The sequence below is a fragment of the Pyrgilauda ruficollis genome, unplaced genomic scaffold (genome assembly GCF_017590135.1).
Source record: "Pyrgilauda ruficollis isolate IOZ18807 unplaced genomic scaffold, ASM1759013v1 scaffold10, whole genome shotgun sequence".
Lineage (NCBI taxonomy): Eukaryota > Metazoa > Chordata > Aves > Passeriformes > Passeridae > Pyrgilauda > Pyrgilauda ruficollis.
The window spans coordinates 14,598,430-14,621,515 of NW_024508101.1; the positions used below are offsets into that span (position 1 = coordinate 14,598,430).

At 51.4% G+C, this 23,086-nt stretch overlaps 1 protein-coding gene across 1 annotated transcript; it reads left to right on the top strand.

The window, feature by feature from the left end:
* The first annotated feature begins 11,675 nt into the window (after nt 1–11,675).
* On the top strand, nt 11,676–19,862 carry DUSP7 (dual specificity phosphatase 7). The gene is made up of 3 exons (XM_041463815.1): nt 11,676–12,297; nt 14,559–14,987; nt 17,461–19,862. Exons 1-3 carry the CDS (start codon nt 11,886–11,888, stop codon nt 17,766–17,768), a joined length of 1,149 nt encoding a protein of 382 aa, XP_041319749.1. The 5' UTR covers nt 11,676–11,885; the 3' UTR covers nt 17,769–19,862.
* The last annotated feature ends 3,224 nt before the right edge of the window (nt 19,863–23,086 follow it).

The following is a 23,086-nucleotide window of genomic DNA, read 5'->3' on the forward strand; positions in this document are numbered from 1 at the left end:
AATTGCTTCTCTTGAGTTTGCTGGTGCTCCTCATCACTGCCTGCTGTGGAGCAGGACCAGCTCTCCAGCCTGTGCCCAGGAGCTCTGAGCAGCCTCAGCTGATGGAAGGGGAAAAGCACAGATCCAGTGACCTTTGTTTGCCTCACTGCTGCCCACGGTCCCTGCCTGACATTTGAGGAGTGCTGTGAGTGCTGGAGGGGGCATGGGGATGGGGTATTGGGCAAAGCACATGAACCTCATCCTTGCTGGTAGAATACCAGGCCGAGCTGTCTCCCTTCCTTTCCCTCTCTAGAAGTCACAGTTGACTTTCACAGTGGTGTCTCACCAGGAACCAAGAACAGGACACTTCCTCCAGTCCCTGCTGGCCAGGCAGAGGGACTGACCACAGTTTGTCTGTTCCCAGGACTGTTTTACTGCCCACAGCAGTGAGGCTGGAGCAGGGTGGGATGTCTGGCTCTGTGGGATGTTGTGTTGCTCGCTGCCAGTGCCATGGGATAGGACAAGAGGGAGCTGATAGGCTGGATCTGGGAGGGGACCTTGTCATCCCAGGGGAGATGCTGGGAATCATGAGGTGGTGGCAAGATGCCACTGAACAGCCTGGCTGTTAAACACTGACCTGTCAGATCCCCAGCTTCAGCCTGGCTGCTCCCTGGCATCCCCCAGCACTGCCTGGGGTGGGGAAGGGCAGCTCCATCCCATCCCACGCCTGCCTCCTTTGGCTTTTCTAAGCTGGCTGGTCTTAATTTCTCCATGCACTTCCTGCAGGACCACAGTGCTGGGTGCTGCAGATGTGCTTGAAGACACTGAACACCCTGACCCTTGTCCTGGTAAATTGTCCATCTTTGCAGCCAGTGGGTTTTTCTCCCTGAACCTGGCAAACTCTTTATCCCAAGGATCCTTGGTGGTGTTAACCCTCAAACCTCAACCCTCAACAGCCAGAAGCACGAGATTAGCATAAGCCCCCAACTTTCTTTCGATAAAGAAAATCTGGGGGGAGGGTGAGAAAGGAAAATTCTTTGGATTTTGCATTCTGAGCCACTTGTGCTTATTTTACCTCCCTTGGTACTTTATCTGCTGCACTTGTGCAGGCTGGAAGCTCCCTTTTATTTTGTTTTGTTTGCTTTTAATGTGAAAACTGAGCTTTTTAGGGCAAGTAGCTGAAGCTTGGCCACAGGAAGTGAGCCCTGGGCTGTGCCTGCCTATGAAAGTCAGATGCCTTTGCTGGACATCTGGCTGCTTTAGTGCCAGATAGCAGGGAAGAGCACTTTAATATTTATCCTGAGCTAAAAAAACAAGTAGAATGGAGAAAAATATACAAAGTAGGCCATGAAAACAGAGTTTGTGAACATCTGAGATCCGCTCCTAATTAATAGCAGTTCCCATCCCAGAAATCATACCATTCAGCAAAAGTTAATCATCTTTGCTCATACATACAATACCCTTCAAGAGAGAATGAGTCACCCTCATTGAAATGTCTGATGTTATGAAATCCAGTGTGACTGATGTAACAGACCCAGCTAAGCTCTCCAAATTGGCCGGCAGCACCGCGGCGAAGCTGCCTGTGTGTGAGCTGACTTCATTGAGTTTTGCTTGTTTGCACCCAGGATGGATTTTCCCTTTAGTTTCTGGAACAGACTCACAGCAAAGGGCCCAAGAAGGCTGTGGGAGGGCAGGTGAGTGTGGCAGGAGGGGATGGCATCACCAAGCCCCCGTGGTCCTCACTTCCCAGCATGAAACTGCTTGTCCGCACCTCTGGGAGCCCACAAAACTACAGCAGCCCCTATCCTGAAATTATTTGGGCACCCACGTAATTCACAGCTCTTCAGGGTGTCTGGGACCAGCACTTCAATCACACCACTCTACATCTTTAACCCTTTGCTGGCCTGGATCTTTATTCTTCCCTGCTTGGTTGAGAGAGAAATGTAGGTTGAATTCAGCATTAAGATTCTGCCTTGATATCAGCTGTTCCCTTTTAAATTAAATATTATTACCTGCAAACATTTCCTTTTAGCACTGGGAGCCGTTTGCTTGGTGTACTTTGTTTAAATGTCACCATATGAATTACTGAAAGTAATTTAAATATTTAAAGACATATACTGCAAGTCTAATTTTATTTTGAAATCCCGAGCCAGGCTCGCAGCTGATGCAGCAGATAACAGCTCAGCCTGGCACCCCTGGTTCTTGGCCCAGTTCTTTAAATTAATGATTTGCATTTCCAACACCTTTCACCCAGCAAGTCTGGGCTCTGAGATTTTTTTTCCAGCCAGACTTTCTTCTCTCTTTGAGGCATTGCAGCCCCTCTAGGATGGGTGTGAGTCCCTTGGCAGCTTCTCTCCCATCCACCCGTCCACCTTGGCTGCCCTTCTGGGGCATCTGCTCCATAGGGCAAACCCTTGGAGCAGTAAGATCAGAAATGCCAGGGCCCCAGCAGAAGAGACAGCAGTGCTCTTGTATTTTGTGCTTTCCAACCAGAGAAGATCCCCGTCCCGACACAACCTTTTCATCTCTTGTTATCTTTATGAACAGCTTAAAAAAAAAGTACCATTTCTGGCACACTGGCCCCACTGCTGAAGAGCTGTTCCTCTTCCACCTCCTTCACCTGCTGGGATTAAAAGCTACAGGTAATGCTGGGGAGTAAATGAAAGGCTTTCCACGAGGAAATAAGTTAAAACAGTAAACAAAAGGTTGATTCTTAGAAGAGAAACAACTGAAGCTGTCACCAGGAAAACATGGTGATGCACTCTGGTCCTCGGAAGTTGCTTTACATGTGTTGGAAATTACCTTCTGACTCAACCAGCTCAGTGTGTCTGGTGCCACTGTGCTAAAAGCTTTTAGCTGACCTGAATACCTGAGGTTTTCAGGGAAATAACATTTCCCATGAGAAATGTCACCACCAGAGCCAAGCCTTTGCTGAGGAAAGCCTGGGTTAGGTGGGTGATTTCTCCTGCTCTGGGAGCAGCCTCCCTGAGGAGCTGAGCTCCCACTGCTGTGTCCCCGTGGGCAGCAGCTGCTCTGTGGGCACACCCAGAGCTCTGCTCTCACTCCTCTGTTCCCACAGCAGGGGGGTCTCCAATGCAAGGTCCAAGAAAAAGCCTTTAAATCATCCTGCAGCCGTCTCCTGGGAGTGTTCAGCTTTCCTGCTGCCCTTCTCCCTCCAGAGCGGAGTCTGGCTTCTTACGCAGAGCCGGTGACTCATTCCCTGGGATGTCTTTGCTTGAATTTGCCTGGTCACCTCTTTCCCTGAGCGCTGCTTCCTCGCTTGTCACACGGTGAGTGAAGGAACACAGGCACAGTGTGTGCTGGGATGGCACCAGCTGCTGGCAGGATCCCCCTTTCCTCACGCGCTGGGTGTCCCGAGGCTGGTGCCCCACTCTTGTGGGTCAGAAGGGAAGCGATGTGTGTCTCCAATTCCATCCTTTTCTCCAAGATCCACCACCTGAGCTATGAAATGCTGTGAGCTCTCCCTGCTCCCCTGGCTCTGCGTGTTCCAGGGTGCCATTCACAAAGACCTCAACGTGCAAAGAGGAGCTTTGTGAAGTCCAGCAAAGGGAACAGGAACTCTTGCCCCCAGGGAGGAATGACCCCACTCACCAGTACAAACTGGGGATCAGCTGGCTGGAAAACAGCTTTGCAGGTGAAGACCTGGGAGGTCCTGGTGGATAACAAGCTGACCATGAGCCAGTGGTGTCTTCTCACAATCAGCAACATCATGAGCTGCATTAAGAAGAGCATTGCCAGCAGTCCAAGGGAGAAGGAAGAAGGAGGTTTTGATTCATCCTTTTTGATCAAGCACTGTGCCAGAAACTGGATTGGCACCTTGTGAGTGTTTCAGATAGTTCTTGATAACTCTGAGGTTGCATGAAGGAACTTAAACCCCAGTTCAAGGCTTGGAAAGCAGGACACAGACAGAAGGAAGGGACCTGCCCAGCATCACACAATTAAGCCAGTGGTGGGCTGGGAAGTGACTGGACTCTTTCCTGAGACCTGGTTCAGTTCCCTCAGTGCTGGGTCTTGTTCTTGTAGGTCATATATGTGTATTCAAAAGTTGTGAATGTACCCAAGAGTGTCAGGCTGGCCGAAGAGATGCTTTGTGTTCAAAATAAAGTCCTGTTTCCTGGAAACAAAATTTTTTTGGGGGAAAAAAGAGCAGGGCTCAGCTGAACATTGCTAATACTGTGAGGAAAATGGAAGTTGTTTTTTGATACTCTGAAAGAGGAACCAGCCCCTTGCTCCTGAAATGCTTCACGGAAATGGATTCTCAGATGTTGTTTAGTTTTATTTTAACTGCAGTGAGGGGTTGCAAAACCAGAGAATTTGACGCAAGGAAAAAAACTCTGGAACTAGAGCATCTTCACAGATGTCCAGCAGAACTTCTCCATGGGAGAGCAGTGCTGCCACAGCACAGGTGGTGAGAGCTCAAAGCAGGGCACGAGCCTGGGCTGCCTGTCCATCCGTAGCCACAAAATACCCTCAAACCAGAACAACTGCATGAATGAAAAGCAGCATTGTAGGGGATATGAACCAGCTGGGAGACCTGCACAGCTCATTGGAATAAAAGGATATGAACAATAATTAACTTTAACACCACCCATGGTGAGGAGCAGCAGCACAGTGCAACTTGCTGTCCCAGTGTCTGTGTTGGCTGAGGGTTTAACCGGTGCATTTTGGGGTTGCACTGCTAGCCAGGGCTGTGGGGCACTGCTGTGGTGCTGAGGCTGCCTCTGTGCTCCGGTGTAAATCCCAGCAGCGCTGCCAAAGCCACTGGGACTGCCCTGGCTCCACCACAGCAGAGCTGAGCTGGGCTGCCCCTCTCTTGCAGCAGTGGGGGAAGCCCTGGCAGAGTTTGCATTTCAGAGGAGCACCCAGAAACCCAGGTGCCTCCCAGAAGCAGGCTGAGGAGCAGTGACACCCAGCTCTGTGTGGGGAGAAGCTGCCCTGGTAGCTGGTGGGCCTGCTTGAAATCAGACCCAACAGCACAGTGAAGAGGGAAAATGCAAAGGCTGGAGAGCCAAAGTATGGTGAAGTCTTTATGTCTCCTCAGCTCCTCCCACACCTTCTCCCAGCAGAGGGACAGGCCATGCAGAACCTTCCCTGGGAGGCACTGTCTGCACCCAGTCCAGATCTTCGCCATCTTTCCACTTCCCCTGCCACAAGTCAGCATCCCAGCAGCAGCCTGGGGAGATGAGTGAGGGTCACAAAACTCACCCCCTGGGCATGTCCTGGGAAGCTGGGCTGGGGACACAGAGCGGAGTGCAGCCTGCTCAGTGACAGCCCTTCCTGGTGGGTGGTGAAGCTGCTCTCACAATGGTTTCCCATGAAAAGCCTGCACCAGGAAGTTCCCCACTTAGGCTCCTTGGAAAAAAATCTTCCTCTGCAGGAAATTGCTTCTTGAAAACAGCCCGGCCGTCTGGAGAAGCTGCCGAGGAACTGACGTGTGTGGGGCGGGCGGGTGCTGGATCTGCAGAGCCAGGGAGGGGATGGAGCCCAGCAGAGCCGAGGGCCAGGGCTCAGACAGCACCAACAGGTGCTGCACTCCATGTCTTGGGCCATTTCTCTCTTGCTTCACTCTTTTCTAAGGAGGAAGGGTTTTCCTGGCATACAAAAGGAGGAATAAATGGGATAGGGAGGTCTGTATTCAACTCCGGGCTGTGCAGGCTGTGTCCAATACATGCCTGAGCCAGGCTTGAGAGTAGATGTTATTGGCTTCTTAAGTCCCATAAATATCCTGTCCTACTCCATCATTGCAGTGACAGACTCTGGAGGATCTCATGCCAAAGGGAGCATTGGAGATTTCCTCTCCTCTGGTCCTCTGCAGGGGATGATTTTCTAAGGATGGTGTCACGCAGCTTCCAGACCTCCTCATTTAAACTCGCTGCTAAAGGATAAATAATCTTAAATATTCTCCAGTTCTTCCACTGCGAGGAGCCTGGAGCCCAGGAAGTAAGGCAGGGTAGAAGGGAAATGGTGTTGCTTAAGGATGTTTTCTCAGTTTAATTAGATTGGAGCTGCCCTCCCTTGCTGGTGGAGCCTCTGGGCTCTACGCTCCTGCTTAAACATGAGCCCCCTTTCTGTTCTGGGTTTCATAGAAAACACACCCATTTCCATAAAAATTCAGGGGTTTCCTCAAACCCTGAACATGGAGCCAGACTTTTCCTGGGTGGCCAGTGAGGGCAACTGGAACAAATTGAAGCACAGGACATGTCAGTTCACTTTTTCACTATGAGGATGGTGAAATATTGCACCAGCTTGCCTGGCGAAGGCGTGGAGCCTCCATCCTGGGAGATATTGGGATATCCAATAGGTGCAATGCTTGCCCTAAGGATGCTGCTGTGAGACAGGAGCTGGACTGGACACTCCTCAGAGGGACCTCCAGCCTCAGCCCCTCTGGGCTGCTGTGCCCCCTGTGAGATGGTAACAGCCCCAGGCTGCCCAGACGCTGCACAGGAGGGGATGGTTTGCTTCTTCTGCAGGAACCTGCCAGAGAAAAATTTTGTTGTCTTTGCAGCAGAGTTCACTGACACATTGACAAGAAAGTCTCCAGCTGTGCAGCAAAAGGGCATCTCAGAGAGTCAAATGTTATGTCCATTTAATAGAAGAAAAATGGCATTATCCCAGGACCTGGCATGCCAGTTCCACGTGCTTGTGGCTGCCTTGTGTTTCACGAGATACTGCACAAAGGTTTCTCCTTGTGGTGCTTCTTCCCCAGCCTCCATCCATCTGCCTTGCCTGGAAGATGCTTCCAGGGCTCAGCATCCCAGCGGGATGGAGCCCAACATCAGAGACTTTGCCCCGAGGCAGGGCTGGGTTAGGAAGGGTGAATCTGTTCCCGTGGCTGAGTTGGATGCCTGCAGTGCCAGAGCTGATGCTCCACGGGGATTGTTTGCTGCAGACAGGAGACTTGGACCCTCCTGCTGAGTGTTTGTGGGTGAAAGGCTTTGCCAGGCCAAAGTCATCTGACAATTTTCTCGGGGGCGGGTGAAGTTAATGAGTCCAGATTAGGCAGTGCGGAGGCTGGGGAGCTGGATTTCTGCTGAATATATATGAAGACAAATGTAAATTCTAAACTTTCTAGGGAGTATTTTTACCCTGGCTCAGTGCTAACATAGATAAAAATAGTCACAAATTAGTGCAAGAGTAGAAAGTAAAATTGGGGATTTTTTTTCCTGTTAAAACCATGCATCTGCTACCATAACTACCAGGAGTTAACCTCTTCCATGCATTCATGAAACATGGGGTAAACCATCAACAAGTGCCCTCTCCTGACAAAATAACTCCTACTACATTAAATAATTAGGAAGGGAAGCTGAAGTTAAATAAAAAGTCTTTTTTAAAAATTTATTTTTAAAGACAGAAAAAAGTGATTCAGTCCTAGAAATTCAGCACTGCAAGAGGATGTTAACATCACACCAGCCCACCTGCCTGGTTCCTTAGCACCCAAACGCTTGCAAAGGTGATGGGAGGTATCAGCCCCATTCCACAGATGGGAAGTACACAAATCTGTGAATTCACTCAACGTCACAAAGCAAACAAGAAGCTGGCCTGGGGGCCCAGGTTAGCTGAGCAAATTCCCAGCCGAAATCTTGCTCACAAAACACAGATTTGAGCTGCCAGTCCAGCATTAAGCTGCCAGGAAGGTGCTTCCTGTCTTGGTACTGATGGAGATTTGATCACAGGTACCTGAGCCAGGTGAAGACTCCTTCTAGAAGGAGTTTAATAGCTTTATGGCTGGTATTTGGGCCACCAATCATACCTAATACCTCTTATTAGATGTAGCAAACAGCTGCTGAGCGGTGAAAAGGTAAGTCCTACGAAAGTTTGGCTGCTACAGCCCAGGTTTGTTGGGGGAAAGGCTGGAAGAAAAATCCTTTTTCTGGGTGAAGTGTTGTGGAGAAAGTGCGTGTTACAAAAAAATAGTTTTTCAGAGGTTCATTTTTAAGAAGAAAATAATGAAGAAAAAATAATTAAGAAAATAATTAAGAAATTAACTTCTGACCAGCTTCTAATTTACTTTATTCTGTAAGTCCTTAGGAGCCCCTGCCTTATCTAAGCTGTAGGTAGTACCATGCATCCCCTTGGGGTGTGACACCTTCTGCCCTTTACTCACATCTTGCCTTCCGCCTTGGCTCAAAGTAGGGTCTGTCACATCCTTGGGAGCGATGGCTCTGCAAGGGCTGCCAGGGCCTGGAGTGGGGTTTGGGCAGACATCTGCTAATGATGCACTTACCTTGTGCATCTCTGCCATGACTCATGGTCTTTGTTTCTAAAACATCAAAACAACCTGTGGGCTCTGCAGTCAGAGAATCTGGGAAAAGAGAGGTGGTGGTGATGGAAATGAGGAACCTGAGCTGGCATCTGCACCAGCATCATGGGAGATGGGGACAGATGAAGACAAAAGCACTCTGAATTCAAGCCAGCAAGATGGGGCTGTGGGCAAGGGGAGGTTGCCTGGTCACTGCACTGGGCATCAAGCAGAAGAACTGTTGGAGGAGAGAGCCTTTCCACAGCAAAAAAAACAGCCAGAAAGATGCACACAGCCTGTATTAAAAACCTGGGTCAGGTCTGGTATTGTGGTATGGGGATGATGGCAATCCCTGGGCTCCCCAGGGCAGCAGTCACAGCACCAAACCTGCTGGAGTTCAAGAAGGGTTTGGACAATGCTCTCAGGCACGTGGTGTCACACTTGGGATGGTCCTGTGCAGAACTAGAAGCTGAGCTCAGTGATCCTTGTGGGTCCCTTCCGACTCAGGATATTCTACAATTTCATGAATCCACATGTAGAGTGGTTATCACTTTGTGCATCCTTTGTCACAAGCACTTGGGGCTTTTGGGACCTGGGCTGGAAGCTGCCCATTTCTGGACACGTGTTGTTCTTCTGCCTGTCAGCAAAGCCTTTTACATGGGGAGACAAACCCCACCAACAAACAAACCCCTGAGCCCCCGCCAGCCGCGCTGGGCTGAAGGAGGTGCTGGCACACCTGCAAGGTCCTGGCCCCAGCCTGCGAGCCATGTCTCAGGAAACCTTGCGGGGTGGAGATGCCTCCTCCATGGGAGGGGATTTCAGGGAATGCCTGCAGCTGCCTGCAGAGCAGGGATTTCTCTCTGACGGGAGAAGCCCCCGGGGTGTCAGTCCCGGTGCCTTTGGCCGGGGCGCACTGTGGAGCGCTGACTCCAGAGGGCAGCACGGCCACGGGCGCCGCCGCTGCTGCCGCACGGCACCAGCATCCTGGAGCCCGGAGCAGCCAGAGGCGACGGGAAGCTCTTCCAATGTCCCTCAAGTCTGGATGGGCAGGTAGAGGGTGTCGCCCTTCTGTTAAGTGACATTATTTTGCTTTCGCCCTTCTCTGAGTGAAATGTACGCTTGTCTCCGCAGGTGACGCGTCTGGAGCATGTCCCGAAACTCATGTGGTTGCTGATGCGACCGCAGAATGGAGGTGAAACGTTTCTCTTCTGGTTTCACAGGACCACATGCTGGCGGCTACACCTGCCTCCCTCGTGGCACCAAAAAGGATCCCTGTAAGATTTCTGGGCTGTTTTCAGCACAACAGGGACTTTAGACCCAGATTTTAGTTCTTTGCACAAGCCGCTGCTGTTCCCCTTGTGAACTGAAGGTGCCTCGATAAACATTCTGAAAGGTCAGCTATTTTCACTGTGCCTGTGGCTTGCATAAGAACCTCAACATCCTCTGCTGCAAAGAGCAGTGTTAGGAACTTCCTACTGCCACACTGAATCACAATAGCTTCCCACAGCAACCAGTGGTAAAAATAAACTGGGCAAGGGGAAGTGGACAGCTTCTGCTGTTCCGCTTTCTTGGGCACACTTGAGTCACAAAAAAAGCGATGTAGAACAAGACATTTATTTTGCTGATGCCAATGAAATCCATGAATGGTTCAGAGCACGGTCCCGCTGAAATCACAGAGTGTTTTGCAATGAGACACTCACTGTACTCAAAGTTAAGCATGTGCTCAAATGCTGTCTTAAGTTGGTATTTTCATCAGGATCCAGCCTTAGGAATTAGACTAAAAGGAGGCAGGGACCCCTGCACATCCAAGAGCTGCTTTTGTACTAAAGGCACAGGAATACAGCCCTCTTGGTTACACATTTCGTGTGTTAAGGGTCTATAAAAGACCACTGAGGAGACAGTGGCTCTGAAATGGTTTTAGTAGTAGATCTCAGCTTTGAGAAAAGCAGGTTTTGACCGGAAGAAAAGTGTCCTCAAATACAAATCAATTTGAAGTTCTGCCTAGAGACAATGCCATTTGAACAGCACAGTTCTCAACAACATTACAACTAAGACTCTGTGTGTGCACGTGTTTGTTTGCGTGTGGGGGAGTGTTTTAAGAGCAATATTTTTCCTGTTACACAAGGTACAGCCCAGTTCTGGCTGAAATTCAGCCAGCTGGGAAAAAAGGTTGAGGAGACCTAGTCAGGTTGCTGAGCCTGGGAATCTTCTGGTGAAACAGACCTGCCTCTTTCCTTCAAACAGTGTGTGCTGACAAAGTTTATATTAAGAGGCTAAAGAGATGAAAAGTTAGGGAGAAAAAATTTGAATGGCTTATCTGTCCCAGACTGGGGAGAAGGAATGGTTCCCACTCATGCTTACAAGAGTTTGGAGAGCAAGGGCTTGTAGGATAACCCAGGTGAGAGGAGACCACAGCAGAGCTCCAGTCAAACCTCTGGCTGACAGCTGGGTCACCCCTGGGGGCAGGCCAGGTTACCTGGGGATGCCTTGAGCTGGCTCTTGAAATCAGTCGAGGATGGAGATTGCACAACCTCTCTGAGCAACCCACCAATGTTTGACTGCTTGCATGGTGAAAATAGACTGCAGTAGAAGTGGCTCATACAGAACCACATTTTTAATGTCATCCTGCTCATTAAAAAGAGAAAGATCAAATCTATTTTGTAACAGGAACAGTTTGTGTGAGGCACGGAAAACTTCTGGTACCAAAGGACTGATTCACATGAGAAGGAATGTAAAAGATGGAAGGAAACCAAAGGGTGCCTCCAGTTACATTCCTGTCTTGAAATGTTAGTGTTGCAGCACAAAAGGTTTGTATTTATAGTAGTGGATACCAACAGGGAAGATACTCTAAAAATAAACAAGGATGCACGGATAAAAACATCTATGTTGTAGCTCATTCTGAGAACGAAAGGCAATGCGGAGGCTTAATGAGTCTCAGTCAATTTTATTTTGGAACTGTGAGTTCCTGTCAAAGACCAAACAGGGCTGGGCACGACCCACTCAGAACCCACGCGGGCCTGCACACCCGCCGGCCCGCGTCACTTCACTGCCCGACCTTTTCATTGAGCCGTAGCCCGCGCTCGGGCGGAGGGCCCAGGGTCAGCCCCGGCGGGCCGTGCCGTGGCCTGCGTCGTGCCCGGTGGCCGGTGTAGTGCCCGGTGCCCTGTGCCGTGCCCGGTGCCCCGTGCCGTGCTCGGTGCCCGCGGCCCCGCGTCCCTTCCCGCGCTCTGCCCCCGCCGCGGCCCCGCCCCTGCCCATATCGGGCTGTCCCGCTCCCCTCGCAGCGCCTCATTGGCCGTGGGGCCGCGGGGGGCGGGGCCCCGCGTGGGGCGGGGCCGGCGTGTGCGCGGCGCGGCGCCGGGCGGGGCTGAGCCGCTGGTCCCGCCGCCGCCCCGCCTCCCGAGGCATGACTCGCCGAGCCGCCGGCCGAGCGCCGCTTTAATTGAGGCCGCCGGCATGGGGCGCAGCGCGTAGGGCAGAGCGGGGGCCGCCGCGCTCCGGGCTGCAGACACCGCGCACCCACGGCCGTGCTGAGCGGAGCCGCGTCCGGCGCAGCGCAAGACCGACCCAGCGGAGCGGGGCCGCGTCCGGACGCCGCGTGGGTGGCCGGCGGGCCGGGCGCTGGCGGCCGCCGCTGCCGAGCCCCATGAAAACGCAGGTCTGGGGGAGCTCCCCGCGGGCGCCCATGGCTGCGGCGATGCCGTGCAAGAGCGCGGAGTGGCTGCAGGAGGAGCTGGAGTCGGGCGGCGGCCGCTCGCTGCTGCTGCTCGACTGCCGCCCCCACGAGCTCTTCGAGAGCTCGCACATCGAGACGGCCATCAACCTGGCCATCCCCGGGCTCATGCTGCGCCGCCTCAAGAAGGGCAACTTGCCCATCCGCTCCATCATCCCCAACCACGAGGATAAGGAGCGCTTCGTTAAGCGCTGCAAGGCCGACACGGTGCTGCTCTACGACGAGGCCACCGCCGACTGGCAGGACAGCGGTGCCGCCACCTCCGTGCTGGGGCTCCTGCTGCAGAAGCTGCGCGATGACGGCTGCAAAGCCTATTACCTGAAAGGTGAGGTGCCCCCCACTCCTCCAGCCTCGTCCCGCTCCCGCAGCCCTTGTCCGTGTCCCCCTGCGCAGCCCCTGGCCGGCCGCTGCATCCCTAGGGTGCCCATCCCCTGGTCGGACGGAGGTGGCTGACTCGTTTTGCTTCATTCCCCCATCTGTTCTCCCTGATTTATTTTTATTTTTCTCTGTTTCCCGCCCCCCCCGCATCCCGCTTTAATCCCCCGCACAAAATGGTCGCAGGCTGGAAGCGGCCGGGAGCGCCCCGCTTCTTCCTGCGTCGCCTCCCCGGTAGCGGCGGGAGGACCCCCCCGGCCCCGCCGCCGGCGCGGCCCCTCCAGAGCTGCCCCGTCCCAAGCCGATCCCGGCTGGGCAGCGCCGGGCGCCCCCCGCTCCCCGGAGGGAGCCTTTCGGGGCTGACCCGCGCCGGCACCAGGCTCCTCTCAGGTCCTCCGGGAGGAATGGCCGGATTTTGCGGTGCAAGAGAGCCCTTCTCTATTTTTATTTTACCTCCCAACGTAACCAAAAAGCCCTCGCTTGGGTTTTCCTCCCCCTTTGCCAGGCAGTGCCGCCGGTCTGGGAGAGGGCAGCCCGGCTGCTCCCCCGGGACAGGGCGATGGGGAGCGGGGAGCTGCGCTGCAGGGGGGCCGAACCCCGCACACGCCCCTCCACAGGGCTGGGGGTGCTTTGGGAGCTTTAGGTTTTGGGGGTTTTTTTGGCCATTTTGAAAGATCGCAGCGGGCTGAGCAGAGCCCGCAGCTGGGCTGCTGGGACCCTTCCCATCCTCCCAGTGCTCCCAGTCCGGTCGCTGGGTGGCGGCTTTGAGGCAGGAATAACAGGAGAGCGGGGGAGAGTGGTCAAGAAAGTTGCCACTTGCGGCTCTTTAAAAAACACGGCTGTTCCTTGATAGACTCTTTTTTGGGGAGCCGGGGAAGCCCCTGGTGGCGGGGTGGGGCGGCAGGGGGACAGTCAGGTATTTGGGGACCAGCCCTCGGGGCTGCGCAGCCCGCACACGCCTCCTTCTAAAACATGGTGAGGGGCCAGCTCAGGGGTTGATCCCGTTCCCCGCTCGACCCTCCCATCCCTGTCCGTGGGATCTCCCATCCCATCATCCCATCCCGGTTTGGGGTTTCCCAATGGGCTCCGATGCTCCCTCGCTTTGCATTCCCGCCTCTCTCCCCGTCGTCCTCATCCCCAGCAGGAAGGAGCGGTTTTGAAGTTACTCCTAAGCTCTCCCCGATGGGCAGGGGAGGAGCTGAGCCCCTTTCTCTGCCTTTTTCCGGGAGCCTCGGTGGGAAATGTTTCTAATTAAAATTCCAAAATGGCTCCTCGGCGCTGTCTGGCGGCGCGGGGGGAGGAGGAGGGCGAGGACGAGCCTTTTTCATGAATGGATGTGGCAGGAGCTGTCTGTCCTGCTCAGTGACCCCGCCACAACCGCCGAACCCACTAACGAAGTTTCCAGGAGCCCTTTCTAATTAAACCATTTGTCAGTGTCAGATCCCGATGGCTGAGCTCCGCTTTAATACCGCCTGGAAAGGAGGTAGATCGGTGGGATTTTTGCTTCCCTGCCTCTGCCTTCCTTCCCAAGCAGCTGAGCTGAAGAGCTGGAGAAAAAGTCTTAGGGCAGACGTGGAGGGTCCCATCCCTCTGTGCTCCTGCTGTGGTTTGGGTGAAGAACAAACCTGTGACATTGCTCTGTTGCAAAACCTATTTTGCAGTGATAAAATAATTGTGAGGATCACTCTGTGACAAAACTTAGGGTCTTTTTTCCCTGCTTGGAGGTGAATAATTTTGTTGGGTTTTAGTGCCTGGGGGTGGGTGTGTGGTGGTTGTCCCTGACCCGTCTTTTCAGACATGGATACTTTTCTCTCTAAGTGGCATAATAGCTCTTGCCTAAACTGCCCCAGACCCTTATTTTTGAGAGGCTAGCAAGGCGAGGTTGTGTCTTGGCATTGATTTTACTTGTAGATGTTTTTTTCTTTTGTGGTTGAGATTTGGCTCTATTTTTCACAAGCAATATTGAACTTTGTAAGAACCACTCCTTGCTCTCCTGGGACCCGTTTGCTCAGTATCAGTTTGCCCAGGGAAGATAAGGGAGCAGGGGAATGCTTTTCTTGCTGTGAAGTTGAAGGGACACCAGCTTCTTTCTGGTAAAGACTTTCTGAGTAACATATGTTCACAGGTAGAAGGATTTCCCATTCTGAAGATTAAAGCATTTTTTTTTTCTCTCTGCCTATCCCCTTCCCTCTCTCCTTTCCCCCTTCCCAGGTGGCTTTAACAAGTTTCAGACTGAATATTCTGAGCACTGCGAGACAAACCTTGACAGCTCCTCACCCAGCAACTCTCCCCCAGCATCAGTCCTTGGCCTGGGAGGGCTGCGGATAAGTTCCGACTGCTCGGATGGCGAATCCGACAGGGAGCCCAGCAGTGCCACGGAGTCGGACGGGAGCCCCATCCCGAACAATCAGCCTGCCTTTCCAGTCCAGATCCTACCCTACCTGTACCTGGGCTGTGCCAAAGATTCCACCAACTTGGATGTCTTGGGCAAATACGGCATTAAATACATCCTGAATGTGACTCCTAACCTGCCAAACATGTTTGAGCATGACGGAGAGTTCAAGTACAAGCAGATCCCCATCTCAGATCACTGGAGCCAGAACCTCTCGCAGTTCTTTCCCGAGGCCATTGCTTTCATTGGTAGGTAGTTGGCAGAACATCTCTTTTCATACTCACCGCTTGGGAATGTGGTGTGCCGCTTCCCAGGGCTGCTGCTGTCTGCAGCCTCACCTCTCTGGGGCACAGCATCTGCTTAGCAGCCGAGTGTCACACTGTGAGGTGGCACATTGGTGCAGCTCACCCTGGCTGTGTTCAGGGAGGCCTCCCCTTCCAAAATTCAGCCCTCTTGTAGCACCTCGGCCGAGCTACCTGCAAGTGGTTGGCCTGGCCCCGCTGCCTCTTGCCCTTGTGTGGGGATTTGCACTGCTGTGGAATGGCTGAACCCAGGCAGTGGGGAGCTCCTCTGCCTGCTCTGCTTGGGAATGGGAGCTGCTTTAGTGTGACTGGTGCCAGCAATTCCTTAGCCCCAAATGTGGATAAAATCAGGGAGTGTGTGTGTGTGTGTTTTCCTGAGGGGATTTGCTAGTCTAGTTGGGATCCTGCTGTAAGTCACCCTAGCATAACTAACTCCTTGTATGGATACTTCTCCTAAGGTAAGTGTCAACACAATGAGTTAGTGATTATAATTATACTGCAGAATTTGGATGGAAAAACTGCTCTGTAGACTGCCCCTGCCACAGTTTTGGCTGGTGGTGGTGGGGTTCAGGAAGGAAGATCTCTTCTTTCAGGCCAGCCTTGACTTTGAGAATTGCTTCTTATTCTGTGGGAAGTGTATGTTGGGCTGAACAGGGCTGTACACTTCCAGGCTGACCTGTGCTGTTTGCTCACGATAGTCATTAGCCTAATCAGCTCTGTTTTATGGGGGTGAATGGCACAGGCAGTAATATCACTGTTAACTATTACAAGCCCCATGGCTTCATGTCTGATTACAAACACTTGTACGGGTAAAGGAGAGGGAGACCTTTGCCTGCAGACTGAAGCCTGTGCAGCCCATTTCAGACCCCGTAGCTTGTGCTTGCTATGCTGTAAGGCCTGAAATGGGGCAGAGCAGTGGTGGATCCTTGGCTGCTCTTCAGCTGTCAGAAACCCTGATTCCCACACGCTCTCTTTTGCCCCCAGTTTCTGCCCTCCAGTAACATGACTGTGGTCAGAAGCTACTGCTTCAGTGTGGCAACAGGGACCTGTCTGATGTCCCATCTGCACTTCCTGCATGAGCAGGGTGTTAAACGTCAGGGGTGAGGTAGAGTGTTCCTGCTGACATGTGGCATTTGGGATCTGTCTGCTCCAGTCAGCCCATGTCTCTGTGAACACCGAGCTTGTGCTTTCCAGTTAATGACAGGAAATGGAGGATTACCTCACTCTAAAACCAAACACCAAGAAATGCTGTGCAGGTCAGATGAAAGGCAAAAATGTCTGGAAAAATGTTGAACAGGAGAGCCTGGGGGGAGGGCTGGGTGCACTGGGCGGTGATTGCCCACCCTACTGGAAATTCTTGCCTGGTTTTGGAGGCTGGGCAGAAAACTTGTTGTGGCTTGGATCTGGATTTTTGTTTTGCCTGCTTCTTCTTTGCCTTTCCCCTGCACTTACGGTGCCAGAGTGTCTCTTACCTCTGGCTTTGCCCGAGGATCCTCTTTCTCCTGCCACTTTTTCGCTCCCCGCCAAGCTCTCAGTCAAATGACTGACTTCAAATAGGGCTGCCCAGAAGTAGAAGCAGCGCTGGGTACTTGCGTGCATTCAGTGCTCTCAGTGGCGTGTCCCTCTTTCAGCACTGAGATGTCAATTCATAAAGGGATCACGCTGTTCCGGCTGTGCGAGAGACAATGAGTGTGTGTGTGCTTTTCAGTTGGTGGCAAGGGAGGGGAAATTTCGCTGCTGTTCTCTCGCCATTTTTTGGTCCAGCCTGCATTCCTGCTTCCCGCTACCATTCATCCTGAGAGCCTCCTCCAACACAAGCGTTTGTTTGTGGTGAAGTGCATTTCTGTCGATCCTAAAGAACAATTTCACAATAAGGGAAGTTCCTGCACTTCAGACGCCGCTTAAATTGGCATTGGTGCATTCATGTAACTTTCTAGTGGTAGGAGGACAGGAACAGCAGAAGAGAATAGCTTATGTAGTGCTGGGCTGCAGCCTTGCCCTGAGTGCACAGCCATCCCTGGTTTAGTTGGAGTTGAGGTGGGTGTGCTGTGCCCAACCATCAGCATCTCCGTGGAGCTGTTGTCCCCTGTGGGTTACTCCAGCTCTCTTCAGTAGAGGGTACTGATGTTCCCTAGGCAAGAGATGGGTTGCTAGACTTGATTGATACTTCTCAAGCACGTGAGATGCTTGGCCTTGCTGGGGATGTGCAGCTTTGCCATGCAGCAAGGATATCTCAGGAGCCCTGTGGGGAGAGATGTGGGTGTCCAAGGGACACGGGATGGTGTCACTAGGGGCAGGGGATCTGGTTCTGGCAGTTGTTGTGGTGCTGGGAACTTGCAGCTGCCACCTGGCCCTGCTCCAAAGCCATGTGGTTTTGGTGCAGAATAATAGACTCCCCCTTCCCCTTGTCTTGTTTCAGATGAGGCCCGTTCCAAGAAGTGTGGGATCCTTGTTCACTGCCTCGCTGGCATCAGCCGGTCTGTAACAGTCACTGTCGCCTACTTGATGCAAAAACTCAACTTGTCCTTGAATGATGCCTATGACTTTGTGAAAAGGAAAAAATCCAACATTTCCCCAAACTTTAACTTCATGGGCCAGCTCCTGGACTTTGAGAGGACTCTGGGACTCAACAGCCCCTGTGACAACCGCTCGCCCAGTGAACAGCTCTACTTCACCACCCCCACCAACCACAACCTGTTCCAGCTGAACACTCTGGAGTCCACATGAAGAGGACGCTGCCTGGTCGGGAACTCGAGCATCGAATCGCTTCTCTTGAGTATTTCAACTCTTACGAAAATATCTGTCTAGCCAGGCAGCTCTGAGATGAGTAGCTTCTCTGGGCAGAGGTGCCTGGTCGCTGCTTTAGGAAGGCTAATGCCGCTCACTAAGTATCCTGATCCAAGTGGTTTGAAGAGGTAGTGTTTTTACAGGGGGTTATTTAACACGGGCGATGTTACAGCGTTTCGGACGCAGCTGTCACCGGCAATAACCGCTTTCCTGGGTGCATTGAGACTGTCAGAACACGCACACGTGTGAAGAGCTACCGGGGGTTAGCTTGCTGTGGAAAATGAGGAGATTTATGCACTTGGAAACCTTGAACAAAAGGTGTTGGGCCAAGACTGTTTTAAAACCCAAGTTTACTTTTTTGATTTAAAAAAAAAATATAAGAAAAGGTAGATCTTACTCGAGCTTTGGGTTCAAACTCTTTTTAGATATGTAAGTTCTTGACTGTTTGTACAGACCAGGTTGCAAAACCAGTATTTTATTCTGTTTCTTGTTTGATCATTTATTATTTTTTTTAATCAAATGTTTATATTGACCAAATGCATTTTGCACACTTTGTGAAGCCTTGGTATGTCCTGGCATATTACTGGGTACTCCAGAGAGAGATACATGCTGCTGCTGTTGTTGTTAGCATCTGGTAGGAAGCTTTGTTACGTGTGAAGGCCAGTTGGGCTTAAACGCAACCCCTTCACCACTCCTGCACTCACAATCACAAACTCTGCACTGATTCAGCCAAGGTGACTAAGCCGCAAGCTTTTTTTTAATGCCACCCCTGCCAAAAACACTGTTTGCTATTGCCAGAGGTAAAACTCTCGTAGCCTCCAGAGTTGGTAGAAGCATGTCTGAGCCCGGCTTCATTCTCTGCTGCCTGTTGACTGATTTAACGTCATCCAGCTGGCCCGAAACCATTCCAGCTTCCCGAGTCCAGAAGGTAGTTGCAGTGCTGGCGTTTCTTGTGCACACTGGATCCTTTCCCACGTGTGCGGGGTGGAGGGGGAATGCAGCGAGCGCCTGGAGCAGAGCGAGGATTGTGTGGCGGGACAGGACTCAATCGCCACGCACGGAGCGCGTGAGGGGAGTGAAGAGGTGTGGAAATGATGAGGAGAGCATTGTAACAGGGAATTTTTATATATATATATATATATATATATATGAATATATATATTAACTGGCAAATTCTGAGATGATTGGAGCTTTCAACAGAGGTTCTGATTTTTTTTCCTTCCTCTTTCGAATAACTTTATGCCGTGCCTTCTATTCTGAGAAGACTTGTATGTATTTCTGGCTAGTGTTTGGCAAACTCCTTTTACCAAGCTGGGAGGGGAGGAAGTGGTAATAATTTCTGGGAGGAGGGCAGAACGGATTTAGAGATTTCTTTATTGGCTGCAATGTAGTCCCTCCTTTCTCCCCCCTCCCTGTCCACTTTAACTCTCATGTAAGTGAAAAAAAAAAAAAAAAAAGCCACGGATTTTTTTCTAAATATCCAGTTTTTTGTACTTTTTTCAAGAAAAATGAAAAATAATCATAAAAAAAATCTCCATCTGGAGGAATGTTTGACGCTGTCACATCCTGAAACTGTTCTTTTTGTTAAAGATGTTATCAGAATGTTGGAATGAGCTCCTGTTTCTTGTTTTCTGGTTGTTTTCTGTTTGTTTGTTGGGCTTTGTTTGCCACAATGTTGGGATTGTAGGTCATTGGAAGGGAGAATGGGCGTACGGTTGTGAGTGAGAAAATTGAGAATATTCTAATTGCATCTTACCTCATGGAGGAATTTATTTTTTCAGGGATTTTTTGACAGTGCATCTCTATTGCATTACAGCTAAGCTGGTTTGTAAAGGCTTCCTGTGCTGTTAGTGGTCTTTATTCTTTAAAGGAAAAAAAATAAGATGCATCTTCTGATTAGTACAAATGAGAGCTTGTTAGTGAGGAATGGTTCTGCTTTCTGAGTTATGAAGGAAAATTAGTGACCCTATATATACTGATCCAATATTGGGACTTTGTTTATATTGCAAATAAATATTATTTTTTCTTTAAAAATGATGTTTGTGTGAGATCCTTGTCTAGCCTCTGCCCATATAAGGGCACGCTGCTCTTATCCATTTTTTATGGTCGATTAGGATCCTTCTGTGACCATGGAGAGCATTTGCTGGGCTGTGTTCAAGTGTGGTGTTTGGTTTCATGCACAGCTTAATTTTTAAGACCTGTGGTAAAATGGAGAGGGGGAGGTGGGCGGGCGAGGAGAGGGATAAGGGGATATTGGATAAACTGGAGAACAAAGAACAGCTTGAGAATGGGACTGGCTTTGACCCCAGCCATTCCTCTGTGCCAAAAATAAATAGATAAACTAAAGACACTTTTGTTCGCTGTTTAAGCGTGGCCTGCAAAGGCATTGCAAGGCCTTGCCCACAACTGTTGTGTTAGCAGACTTTGGTAAGAAAGCAAGAAGTCAGGGGCTTGTGGGCAACCACCTGATGGGTTATCCTGGGGCTCTCAAAGAGCTGGAGCCCTCTCCTACATCCCTGGGGAAGGGGGTGTATTACACTTGGGCTGTGCTGTGTCTCCCTGTGCTCCCTGCTTGGTTTGTGGGAAATCTGGAAGGGCTGATGAGGATGCTTCAGGGTGAAATGTGGCTCTAAACATCTGAGTGCAGCCTAGCTAAGGGAGCTGTGGCTCCCTGTGGCTCTGCCTGTAGCTGGACAGGAGAGGGGTTCCCCCAGCATTCCTTGTTTTAACCTGAATGGCAAGAAATTAAATGACAATTCAATTGTGCAGTCCCTCAGAGTAAGTGTACATGTCATCTTGTTCTAATTCCAGGGTCTAGGCACAAAAGACAGGTAGTTTTATTCCAGAAGCAGCTCAGGCTAGTGGGTGCAGAGGGGAGGTAGAGGTTGAAGCAGGAGCCAAGCAAGTGTGTGCATGAGTTTGTTTACTCCTGGACTCCATGATGGGAATCTATATATTGATTTGGAGGGCTGTTTGTGGCTGAACAAACAAAAATCTACCTGGTTTGCAGGGGAAAGAAGACCTTTAGGTTTTCCCTGTAATTACATGGTAGAGTAGCTCTTGAGGAAGATAGGAAACTGTGCTGGAGGCTGGCTGTGCACTGAAGGAGTGCAGAACAGCTTGTCAGGTGTGTGGCTGTATTTGCTTCCATCTAATTTCCTCTCAGGGTTTTCTGCTAAGGTGTGGAGCAGGATATTCAGTTAGCATTGTAAGCACATTTGTGTGGTATATGAGTTGTGGCTGTCTGCAGCAGCACAGCTGCGTTTGCTGTGGCCTTGGAGGAAGAGCTGGTGTGCAGGGAGCCACCAGGCAGCTCCTGGGGACCTGATCCCTGATCCTGGGTCATGCTGTGAGTGTCCTGGCACTGTGGCACTCAAAAGCCCTGTTGCCAAACAAAGGAGATTACTTGTCTGGAAATCTTCCTGCCGCTTGCAAACAGGACACACAGGAGCTTTTTCCAAGCTGCCTGGCCTCAGCAAGGAGCAGCCAGCCTGGCTGGTCTTCAGCCCATCAGTGTTTTACAAATCTCGGAGGGGTTTCCTTGGAGACCCGATGTCCTGAAATTCAGTGAGGAGAAGAGAACTGACATCAGGCAAGGAGCAGTGCTGGAGAAATAGTTACAGAGGAAAAGGAGAGCGTGGGGTCTGTCTACACTCCCTTGCAGAGGCAGGCACGAGCACTAGCTGAGCGTAGGAGCACAGGCTGAGTGAGAAAGCTGGTTATGTTCAGAGCAGTGGAATTTGGCAAGGAGATAGAGCTTCCCACACGCAGCAGGGAGAAGCTCCTCGGTTAACCCATTGATTCCAGATGAGCTGTTTGTAAGATGCTCTGTGGTGTTCTACTCTCCAAAAGAGATCTGTCCCTGGGTTTTCACATGTGATGTCACAAGCCCTCAGGTGATATGAGTGGGAATTTATCTTTTGGGGTTTTTTTTCCCCCCCATGTATGACTTTATCTTAACTCATTGGAACAGTTAGAGGGACCACAGGTCCCAGGTGCTTTCAAAAAGTTTCTCCCTCCATTTCAAGTCATGGCAAAAGCACAAAGCGAAGCTTCTGCGATTCCCCGCTGGAAGCCCAACATCAGGAGCCCTGTGAGCAGGACACAAGCTCAGGGAAGGGTCTTTGTGCTTACTTGTAGCTTTTTTCCTCTTGCTTGTGTCTGCCCTTCCCTTGGTGTGGCATCAAACACATCCTGAGCATGATGCAAGTCAACCTTTGCAGCTCTGCACTTGCCTGCTCTTGCGACACCCAGAGACACACGTGGAAAAGCAGACGCTTCCTGCTGCCATCAGAGTTTGGGTGCTCACATTTCCAAGGTAACCAGGTTATTTGTGGGCTGTTGCATTCTTGTTTTATCCTTTATGGGAGGAAATCAGGCTATTTGCAGTGTTGTAAAGGCACGCAAATAGTTCAGCTAATAAACACATCCCTGTATTTACTGGCACAGGCTGTGATAGTTGTGCTCTGGGCTGCTTGGAATGTGTGTGAAAACGGGCTTGCTTCTGGATTTTGTGCCATTTGCTCCCGTGCTTCCTCAAATCTGTCTATTCATTGTGGAGTGCTGGGCTGGCTAAATGTGGTGAGAGGGTGCGTGAGGGATTGTTCACCAGGAACAGCAACTCCTGGGAGTCCCATCCAGCCTCCACGTCCTGTTCCTGCGAGCTCTTTTATTCAAACTGCACAGTTCCCCTCTCCAGTAGCGTTGTCCTCTGGCCTCTCGCTGTATCAACAACAGGCCCGGGCTCCAGGCTGCCGCGCCTGCCAGGTGTGTCAGCACCAAACACGGCTGTTCTCTGGGCGCCATGCTCCAGGCCCAACAGCCGCTTCTGTGGCCTGCAGCAGAGAACTGCCACAGGCTGGTGGGAAACCGTGAGGGGGAAACCACGAGGGGGGAAACCATGAGGGGGAAAATCATGAGAGGGGAAACCATGAGGGGGGGAACCATGAGGGGGGAACCGTGAGGCAGGAAAGTGTGAGGTGGGAAACCGTGAGGCAAAGAGTGATCGGTGTCCAGCCTCAGGACAGCTGTCCCCAGCGTGGGCAGTGGCAGACACCTGGGGCTCTGCCGCCCCACCAGCTGCTGTGACACGTCAGGTGCCGCCTGAGGGGGCCCCGACCGGTGGCCTGGGAAGGCCTGAAAGGCTCGTGGCCATGACAATGGCTGGGTCCTGTGGAGGATGAAGAGCCCAGGGAGGAAGGCTCTGAACCAGCCAAATCCCTTAGCCTGCAATGGAGGTGACACCACTGTGAGAGACT

Bases quoted from the DNA above. Each gene is read 5' to 3' on its own strand.
- DUSP7 (XM_041463815.1), top strand. From the start codon at position 11,886: ATGAAAACGCAGGTCTGGGGGAGCTCCCCGCGGGCGCCCATGGCTGCG. The intron at 12,298-14,558 runs GTGAGGTGCCCC...CCCCCTTCCCAG, and splicing joins CAAAGCCTATTACCTGAAAG to GTGGCTTTAACAAGTTTCAG. The intron at 14,988-17,460 runs GTAGGTAGTTGG...GTCTTGTTTCAG, and splicing joins CGAGGCCATTGCTTTCATTG to ATGAGGCCCGTTCCAAGAAG.